The sequence below is a fragment of the Gadus chalcogrammus genome, chromosome 1 (assembly GCF_026213295.1).
Source record: "Gadus chalcogrammus isolate NIFS_2021 chromosome 1, NIFS_Gcha_1.0, whole genome shotgun sequence".
In the NCBI taxonomy this organism is placed as follows: domain Eukaryota; kingdom Metazoa; phylum Chordata; class Actinopteri; order Gadiformes; family Gadidae; genus Gadus; species Gadus chalcogrammus.
This window is the reverse complement of record NC_079412.1, coordinates 11,395,063-11,405,884: the sequence shown is the minus strand read 5'-3', so window position 1 is coordinate 11,405,884 and position 10,822 is coordinate 11,395,063. Positions and strand designations below refer to the sequence as shown.

The 10,822-nt window shown below is 44.6% G+C and overlaps 1 protein-coding gene across 1 annotated transcript; it reads left to right on the top strand.

Moving 5' to 3' along the window:
- Positions 1–1,319: 1,319 nt before the first annotated feature.
- rbm15 (RNA binding motif protein 15) lies at positions 1,320–10,780 on the top strand. Its single transcript, XM_056589351.1, has one exon. The coding sequence runs from the start codon at positions 1,457–1,459 to the stop codon at positions 4,031–4,033; it is 2,577 nt and encodes an 858-aa protein (XP_056445326.1). The 5' UTR covers positions 1,320–1,456; the 3' UTR covers positions 4,034–10,780.
- The last annotated feature ends 42 nt before the right edge of the window (positions 10,781–10,822 follow it).

Here is a 10,822-nt window from a genome sequence, read left to right as displayed (position 1 = left end):
TCTGCGGAACACAGCCTTGGGTTATGCACTGCTTTGATCCAGGCAAGATTTATCCTAACCCAAAGCTGGAGCCCTTTGACCATATGAGTTATGGACTTTAGATTACAGTACATTACAGTATATCCACTGCACTATAATGCAGTTTTAATAATGATTGTAGCATTTAGTGTGGACAAAAACAAGCAACACCGTCAGAGTGATTGTTATTAGGAGGAAAAAGGATTTTCTCCCCTAAAGATGTGAGGAAACACTTTATACATTCCGGAAACACACATACATGCACGCGCACAAACGCGTACACACACGCCTACACACACACACACACACACACACACACACACACACACACACACACACACACACACACACACACACACACACACACACACACACACACACACACACGCACACACACACACACACACAGGCTCTCTCTCACACACTCACACACACTCTGCCTGTATGCCGTCTTTCCTGGACTGAGAAGACAATACAAATGTGGTGTTTTGATCCAAACTGTACAAGACAGTAAGCAGTATGTGGGCTGAAAGATCTTAACACCATTAACATAAGTGAATGACATAAGCCTACTCACAAGCCTCCGGATCGGACGAAAAAGGATACAACTTTAAAACAATCGACATCTGTTCGTGTATTTCCAAAAAGTGATGTGGTTTGTATTCATAGACCTCTCCCTTCGTGGAAAAGACTCTTTATGACTTATTCACTTTGGTATACGAAAAGATTGGTTCCTTTATCAGGGGTTAATTATGTTATGAAACAATGATAAAATATAGGCAACTGAAGAATTCTGCCATTTGTTAAAAAGATCAGTGGCTGTGTGTCTAAAATCGAATTTGTGCTAAGAAAACTATTTTGGTCTACTTAACAATTCACAGACGCTTGAAATTGGTTCTTTAAATTGTCATTTACTATCACATAAGCAAGGCATATATGAAAAATAAAAGCAGGTGTGACTCATGACGGTAATAATGTGTCAGTAGATAGAGATATTTTAATAAAATAGAGCAATTTTATAAACGATAAAACTAACTTCGATTTGGTTAAATACTGCCACCTTGTGGGTTCCAATTCGTAGATTGTACATACTATCTTTATAACCACCATTTCGCTTTTTGCTTGCTTCTGTGTCTTAATCAATTGTATTTTTTTTCATTGTATTTAAGATGTGAAAATATAATTTAATAGAAATGGTAAAAAATAACTGCATGATTGACGGAGAAGGCAAAGTAGACCGCCCACATTCCCGTCCAATCCAATCCGATAGAGGGGGCGGGGATAATGCCATTCTGGACAAAATGGCGAATGTTGTTATTTTGTCGCAGGGTCACTGAATACATTTCTACTTATTTCCCAATAATTAATTAAATAATCAGTAAAAATATTATCAAGAAAACCTTGATTGTTGTAAGGGTTACGGTCCGCGTGGGGTGAAATGAAAGGTAAAGAACGATCGCCGATTAAAAAACGATCACGGGCCTTGGACGACATCCGAGACAGGGGAGGATGCCACCCAGCCAGCAAGAAAATGGGTGCTATCTCCATCTCCAGTGGAAGTAATAATGGAAACAGCTCGGTCAAAAGTGAAGGTGGTTCCACACGAAGGAGTTTGCTCGGCGAGAAAAGGGAACGGGATTTCGACGGACATGGTCGGGCTGGTAACAACCACAGCTACCAGGCTGTCGCCGCCAGCTCTCTCGGTAAGAGCCACAGCCTTAACATGACACTGGATTTAGCGGCACAGAGGACTAACTCACGGCTAGAACCGCGGGCTCCGTTGCCCACCGCGGAAAGTGAGTACAAAACCCTGAAAATCAGCGAGCTGGGCACCCAGTTGAGCGACGAGGACATAGAAGACGGGCTTTTTCACGAATTCAAAAAATTTGGCGACGTGAGTGTCAAAATAAGCCGCAGCAACGACGAACGGATTGCGTTTGTGAACTTCAGAAAGCCCGAGGACGCCCGGGCTGCTAAGCATGCGAGAGGAAGACTGGTGCTGTACGACCGACCGCTGAAAATTGAAGCGGTGTATATTAACAGGAGGAGAAGTCGCTCTCCCGTCGAGAGAGACCCATATGGTGCAGCCCCAGGCCATAGACACTTGCATACACAGAGGCCTCTCTCTCCAACTGGGCTTGGATATAGAGACTACAGGCTCCAACAGCTGGCCTTAGGAAGACTTCCTCCTCCTCCACCACCCCCTGTCCTGGCCAGAGACCTAGAGCGAGAGAGGGAGTTTGCCCTCTTCGAGGCCAGGGCACGACCAGCCTTCATAGCGGAGAGAGCGGCTTTTCGAGAGGAGGATTTTATTTCTCCAGAAGATGACCAAAGGGCAAACAGGACGTTGTTTCTTGGTAACTTGGACATAACGGTTACAGAGACCGATCTACGGAGAGCCTTTGACCGTTTCGGTGTCATAACAGAAGTGGACATCAAGAGACCCACGCGGGGACAGACCAGTACGTATGGATTTCTGAAATTTGAAAATCTTGACATGGCCCACCGTGCCAAACTGAGCATGTCTGGCAAAATAGTCGGCCGCAATCCCATAAAGATAGGCTACGGCAAAGCCACGCCCACCACGCGCCTTTGGGTGGGGGGTCTCGGCCCCTGGGTCCCCCTGGCTGCACTAGCGAGAGAGTTTGACCGCTTCGGCACCATAAGGACAATCGACTACCGCAAGGGGGACACCTGGGCCTACATCCAGTACGAAAGCCTGGACGCGGCGCAGGCGGCCTGCACCCACATGCGTGGCTTCCCTCTGGGGGGGCCAGAGAGGAGGCTACGTGTGGACTTTGCCGACACGGAGCACCGGTACCAGCAGCAGTTCCTTCAGCCCCTGCCGCTGCCGCCGTTCGACCTGGTGGCGGAGCAATTTGTTCACCGCGCCACCCCGGAGCCCCTGAGGGTCAGGGAGAGGACTCCACCGCCCCTGCACTTCCGGGAGAGAGAGCTCTTTCCCGGAGTCGAGTGGGCCAACCCCGCCATGCGCGAGCGCGTGCGGGCTTCGCCGTTTGACGCCCTGGAGCACCTGGAGCGGGACCGGCGGCCCAGAGAGCCCTGGCCCCTGGAATGCGAGCTGCAGGGCCGGGACCCCGCACGCAAACGGCGCCCGGTCGAGGACGGCCGCCACCTGGACTGCTCCCCCGACAGCACCGAGCGGCAGGCCCGGCGGCGCCGCCCCTCCACTGACGGCAGCCCCGGCGGCAGCAGCAGAGACGGCGGGCGCTTCAGCGACTCGGAGCGGCCCCTGAGGGGCGAGAGGCTGTCCCCGGGCAGGGAGTGCCACGGCGGCCCGGAGCGCGGCGGCGGAAGCGGCGTGGAGAGGAGGCTTAAGAACCAGGGCCTCTTGGACCGAGGGCCGCCGGGCGGCGGCCTCCTCGTCCTGGGAGAACGCAAGCGAAAGGCGGGCGGTGACGGCGGCGGCGGGGGCAAAGCGCCGGCCAAGCGGGAGCGCGCCGAGAGCAGCTCCAGGGGAGGGCTCGCCAAGCAGGAGGGCTGCCGGCTGGCCATGGCCTGGCACGGCATGCTGCTGCTGAAGAACAGCAACTTCCCGGCCAACATGCACCTGCTGGAGGGGGACCACAGCGTGGCCAGCGACCTGCTCATCGACGGCCAGACCGGGAGGCAGGTGAGCGAGCTGAAGATCACCCAGCGCCTGCGCCTGGACCAGCCCAAGCTGGACGAGGTGGCTCGCCGCATCAAGGTGGCGGGCCCCGGCGGCTACGCCATCCTGCTGGCCGTCCCGGGGGCCGTGGAGGAGACGACGCTGGACGGGGCCGCCTCCACGCAGCGGCCCCTGCGCAACCTGGTGTCCTACCTTAAGCAAAAGCAGGCGGCGGGGGTGATCAGCCTGCCGGTTGGGGGCAGCAGAGATAAGGACAACGCGGGGGTGCTGCACGCTTTCCCGCCCTGTGATTTCTCCCAGCAGTTCTTAGATTCCTCCGCCAAAGCGCTGGCTAAAACTGAGGAGGACTACCTGGTCATGATTGTAGTCCGCGGAGCCTCTTAGAAAGCGAAACCTTTAAAATGTCAGAACACACAAAATCAAAAAAATGTAAAAAAAAAAAAAAAAAAAGCTCTGTCCGTAGCTGTTGCATGCTGTGTGTTCTGCATTAGGGGGGCCGTCACTGGGCCCTTACTGTGTACCTGTGTAGCTATATGTTCCACTAAAGTGAAAAGACAAAAACACAAACCTTTACCCTCATACAATTAATGGAATGTTTGTTCTTCAAGTGTTTTACTTTAAGCCATTCTTCAGGCCCTCAAAGGGTTGTTTATGTAAAGCATACATATGAATACTATAAATCCCAATCAATGAACATATTGAGAATTTAACCAGACTTGAAGCCTCGGTAGAGTTAGAAGTCCTTCATTTTGACATCTTGTGGCATTTGGGTTGATCTGCCAAAGTTATTTGGCATAATTTGTTAATGCAACTCTAGTGTCAACGATCTACAACGATAATGAGGTTTGATAATCTTGGAGGAAGAAATTATGCTCCATGCAATCATGAATGCGTAGTATATTCCCCTAAGCCAAACACATCACGTGATGGAGGAAATTGAAGGTGAATTATACTTCTGTTAAGATGGGTGCGGATAGACTGCAGCGATTCTAAATGAACACATCTTGTAATATTTGGACAGGTAAAGAGAAAAACTACTTTTGATATAAACAACATTTGTTCATGTGCTGTATTCTGTTGGTGACAATAAGTGTTGTTATATTACTATTGTTTGGAAGTGAATGAAACTTTATTCAGTATAGGGCTAGTGGCATTTTAGTCACTTAATTTACCATAATATATATTTTTATTGGGATAACTATTTCTCCTAATCTGGCATGCAAAATATTTATAGATTATTGTCCAAAGATGAGCCCTTAACCCATAAGGATTTTTTTTAATTTCCTTGCTTTTAATGGTGTATTTTATTTTGCGCATCCCTGTCCATGCAATGACTATTGTGTAATGTGACCTACGAAGACCGATTCCAATAGTTTGGATAAAAAATAGTTAGACTAAGACTTTTGTGTTGACATGAACCAATCTTTGATGTTTTCCTCACTCTGAAGCTAGTAGGACTACCAAGAATATGAGTATACATATCGGTTATCATTTGTATGACTCAATCCACGCTTATTTATTTATAAAACAGGGCTTGGTTAAATTCAAACCGTTTGAAGCTATTTAAACCCTTAGCAGCTTCACGTTTAGAGCTTTTAGCCGAGTTCTATTGCAAAAAAATGTTTAACGATTTTAACATTACAAAGCCTGCATAGTATTATGTTAATGCCACTCTGTCATAAAATATTAACCCACGCTGATTTGTAGTTTTATAAATTAAGTTTGGATTAGTATGTACTGAGAAAAAAAAAAAAGATGTGTAAATCAATGGTTGTATCTGTGAACATGTCAAGTTTGGACCAGCAGAGAATTCAGCGGCCTGAGGTTGTTGAGCACCATGGCTATGACGGAACCAGCCCAAGTATGTTGTGAGTCTCCACTGTCGAGGCAGCTATTAGGATGTGCAGCCTATCTGCACTCGCCATGACTTCTGTTTAAAAATGGAAAAAATGACAATGTACCCGTCATTTGATGTGAGGGGAAACGGAGAATCGGCACATCCCGTGCGAAGCTGTTTGGCGAAAAATACCCTCAAGGTCTTCTGTGCACTTGCGTGACCCGAGTATGAAATAAATTGTTTCATTTGAAAGGAAAACGCTGTTTCTTCCGTTGGAAGTGAGTTTGAAGAAACGGGCTGCCCCATGCATAATTGTGTTTCGAAGGAGTTGTATCTTGAATTGTTGTTTGGCCACGCGAGACAAAGGGGAGACCGCCGTTTTATGATTTTGTTAACGAAAAGAAAGGAGCGTCCCCTTGTTCCCTTGTTTCGTGTGAGGAGCGCTGGTATCTTTAGAGGCCTTTTGCTGATCCTCAAGTTACTAAGCAGAGAATCACCTGTGATCCACATCCTTCCTTTTGCCGGGCCGTGCCTTGTTCAGGAGCCGAGGAACGGGCCTACCTCTGCACCATGCCCGCTGTTGCTTTGTGAAACGGCAGCACGGGGCACCCACTGTCACGCACATATGCCCGGAAATGCTGAAAACGTGGGAGCCAGGGTCCTGTTGTTTTGCAGCCGCCGGCTGGCCCTCCATTCCTCATTGTCGTATGATTTGCTGCCGTCATACACACACACACACACACACATGTGCAAACAAACACACAGAAACACACGGTCCCCTGGGGAAGACATGAGTGACGTCCTGATGTTTCCATAGCGTTCCGAGATACCATGCCGTGGCTGTTTGAAACCCACTGGGGCTGATTTTAAACCAATGTTCCCAGGAACTAGCTCCGGGGTCTGGCACTGGTCCTCCTTTAAGTCATGATTTGACCCCATGTCTCAAAGGGAGAGGATGTAGACCAACACCACGGCTAGGAGTATTTGCTTCACATTCACGTTTGCCGCCGTGTGTTGGTTTCCCCTTCACCGTGACCCCCTGCTGGAAGGACGGAGGGAGGATCATCCATCGCTGGGCTCAAGGCTCCCACCCTGGGCTCAAGGCTCCCACCCTGGGCTCAAGGCTTACACCCTGGGCTCAAGGCTCCCATCCTGGGCTCAAGGCTCCCACCCTGGGCTCAAGGCTCCCACCCTGGGCTCAAGGCTCCCACCCTGGGCTCAAGGCTCCCACCCTGGGCGCAAGGCTCCCATCATGGGCTCAAGGCTCCCATCATGGGCTCAAGGCTCCCATCATGGGCTCAAGGCCCACAGAGAACCCCATCAGTTACCTCCATCCCCTGTTTGACCGCGGGAGCAGAAACAACCGGCCAAGACCACCTGGAGGAATCCATCGGCTATGTTGTTTGAAACTTTTATTGTTGTCGGCGCGCAGATAGCGACTGTTGTTAACTTCTACAACTAGCCGAGCCCATTTTTGAAATATTTGACTTAACAAAGTGAGTCTTTCCCCAGCATCTCTTCTTAGTCATGTAAGCTTAGCAAGAGAAGGACGGCCAAGTCAGAGGAGAAACGCTGCCCTCTTAAGGACAAGGAGGGGACCTGTTTCTCGTCCATCACCAGTCAACCAACCGACAAGCCGCATTCCTCCCGACTGACTGCAGGGAGTTAGCGTGGAGCAGTTAGCCTGTGCAATAGTGCTGTATGCAGTTGGTGCTGGCTGCCTGGCAGGTATGTATCCGTTGGGCCAAGACAGCATACAGGTAAGTATACAGTATCGACAAAACATCTGTATTGACATGATAAACACCACCCATTCCAATATATATTATTTTTTAATTGGCCAGGCTAAGGATATTGAATGATGAAACTCGCCGTGCATAACCCTGAGCCCTAGATAAAAATTGAGGGCATTGATATTTCTGTTCAGAAACTGATGCTCCCGGCGTTGTAGAGACATAATATCCCATTAACACTAACAATGTGAAATATGATCATAGACCCACACATTGTATGGAATAACAACCCTAATGACACTATTACCATGGAATATAACCATAGAACAACATTTTAAATTTGGCCAAACGAATTAATGAATTAATTTAAATCTATTTTAATTAGGGCTACTGCCCTAATTAAAATAAATGATGACAACAGAATCTTCGAGGAGAACACAAATCTATCTTTATAATAATAAATTAATAATAAATAATTTAATAATTTGTTATTTTCAATCCCAACACAAATTAATTAATAAGAACATTAAAGTTGAATGCAAGATACAAATGTGTAGGCATTGATTTGTCACACATTGATTTTGTCCAGACAGTAATCTAACCCATAGCTCTGTTGATGATATGGAGGGAACTGCAGATAAAAAAATAATGTCTGGTCTAATTTGGTCAGAATCTTTTCATTAATTGTAAGGTTTTTAATGAATTACCCCTCAAAGTTATCTCAAAACAGTTTAACAAAAGCAAATAACTGCAAAGAATCACATAAATAGGGCAAGATATGAATAATATGTCCTATAACCAAACTGCACACAGTAGGAAAACTAGGTTTCAATGGTTTGATTGGTAGTCAAATATTAAATGTACCAAATATCTAATGATATATAAAAAAATATGTATACATTTAATAACCTTGACGTGATGATCATTAAATACACACAAGTTATATTCCGACTGATACTTTTTTTATAAAGCAGTCCAGGTCTATAAATGGACACAACTTCCACAACACATAGGGAGAGATGGTATGGTATGGTTTGGTCTAATATCGAATTAAGGAATTGATGTGCGTTGGCGTTTCACTTATAATAAACATCTATGACACAGCTGTACAGCTAACTAATAATATCTGAAATGTGCAATGCACAAAGTATTGTCACAGACATCAAACATGTTTAATGTCCTTAATGACAAGTAAACTTCATAAAAATCTAACTTCATAAAACGTCATGTTAACGAGTACTTCTGTGTTTCCTACACTAAGGTTTCTTGGGATGAGATTGACTCATCGAAATCTGGCCATCAAATCATCCTTGGTTTCGTCTACTGTAAGTACCATTACTTTTTAACAAATGTACTGTCGCTGAATAGTACCCACAAAGGGTGTTAATAGTGTTACACACAATGTTTTTGGGTGAAAGATACAAATATAATTGTATTTTGATCATTTCTGCTGTATACATTTTTTTTATCAGAAATATATGATCATTTAGTGCATAAGATTCAGATTTAAACTTGTCCATACAATGTACTTTTTATGAATAAAGATGGAAAAAATCAAGTGTGTTGTTAACTGAGTTTTTCTTCTCAGTATTTTAGTAAGTTGCAGTTTGATACTTAAAACAGGAGAACACAAGAAGGGACAAGTCAAATACCACTTTATTGCAGCTGATTGCACAGTCTTCAACAATAGACCAACAAAATGTCTGATTTGTTAAACAAATGGTCTTTCCTCATGTATGAAACAAAGGCTGAGAGCCACAAACCTTTAATAATAAACAGTAGTTTTAACAATAGAAAAAAAGCCTAATATTAAAGTTCAGATAATTAGGTAATCTGAATAACCCGGCACCTTTTGTAAAAGTATTTGAGACATGCAACACTTTAATACACAGCCTGGCCATACTGTCTCTTAAAACATCATGTCATCAGAAAACCTTAACGAAAGAAACTGAACTAGTTTAAAGTGTCCCAATATGTCACGATATAAAAGGAATGTCATTCAGTGACCACTTGAGATATGGCAAAGAAGATGGGTAACGAATGTAAATCAGATCAGCCTTGGAGTTTGGGCTTGGTAATCGTTTTGTCGTTCTTTGAAAGCGTACAAAGAGTTCTACTGAGCATTGTGGAAGTGCAGGAGGGGAAATGATTTGGGTATAATTGAAATTACATTCCTAATGTAGAGGTCATCCCTCGCCACAAGAGGGCACAATGACAGCACATATTTCTCATGGTTCGGGAAAGATGTGGCCGCTGTTGATTAATATATTCACATAAAGCTTTCTATGGGTACTCTCAAAACTATGTTTAAAGAATAAACTTTATTCTTCCTTGTGAACACTGGATTTACAGAGCTCAGTTTGTATGTAAATTATACCGAATATGTCTTTGGTTCAAATAAAAAAAAAGGGAAGATGGAAGGAATCGTCACAAGGCCAACAGTCAGCGGTCATAACCAATTAATTAAATGACGACAATAAACATAATCATTAAGGAGCGAAGGGTTAAAGAGATATTACATTGGTGCTTCAATGTTCCACAGGTAGGCACTGTTGTGGTGTAACAGCAACATATTATATTACTAGCCTTACTAGCCGAGATAGGTAAAGGCATTGATTCGTCATGTGTATAATACATTATCAGGAAGTTATTCATTCAAGTATGTACCACAGTTAAACTGATTACAAGGACCATTTGTCACACTTTCCCCTGTGTCCACACACCCACACTTAAGTGCTTATAGCAAGATTATCTGGTCATATCAATTATAACAATAATGACAAAAAAATATTTTAATTGATTTATAGGTAGTAGTAGTGGTTAGTGAATGGTTAATTATAAACCAGATTGTGCATTTTGGGGTTAGGGTAATTTGTCTTTTGCATAGAGCAACAGGACATGGACATGGAAGGGAATGGTCCAGCACTATAGGTGTTCAATCAAAGATCTTAAATGCAAAATTACTAAAAACCGGGGTCCTTCCAATGTGTATGGTGAGGTTGTCCAGGCAAAAATTACTGACTAATTGCTGGGTTAGAAAATATATGGCATATTGAAAAAACATTTATAGAACATAACTTGACACTGCTCCATGACTAAGGCAGGCCTCCTTTTCCTGTTTTACAAGTCGGCGACTCCAGAATGTTTGGCTCATCTCCCTGGCTGGGGGGGGTTACAGAATAGATTTATGCAGAGGGGTCTGAATGGGCCCAAAGTGCCTGTTTGTGAGTACAGGTATATAAGAGGTATTATTAAAAGAGGAGATGCTATTTACAGGAGTTTTTCTTCAATAAAAATGTTCGAATAAAAAAAGGAAATATATAAGAAAGATAAATTGGCAAATGTTTCTCATCAGTACCAGGACATGCTGTGGTCCAGGAAGGCCAGTACCTTGCGGTTGCATACCCTGTGTGGCCCTTAGGGATCGGCACCTCCGTAAAGCAACTGTTAAATATATACGCTTACATGAGGGCCTTATTATTTGTATTATTATTATTATTATCATTACTGTAATCATAATATTAATAAATGCTGACATTGGAAATACTACGCCAATATAAGTCACAGTTCCAAAGTTGGTAACATAATTATAGGCATGTCTTG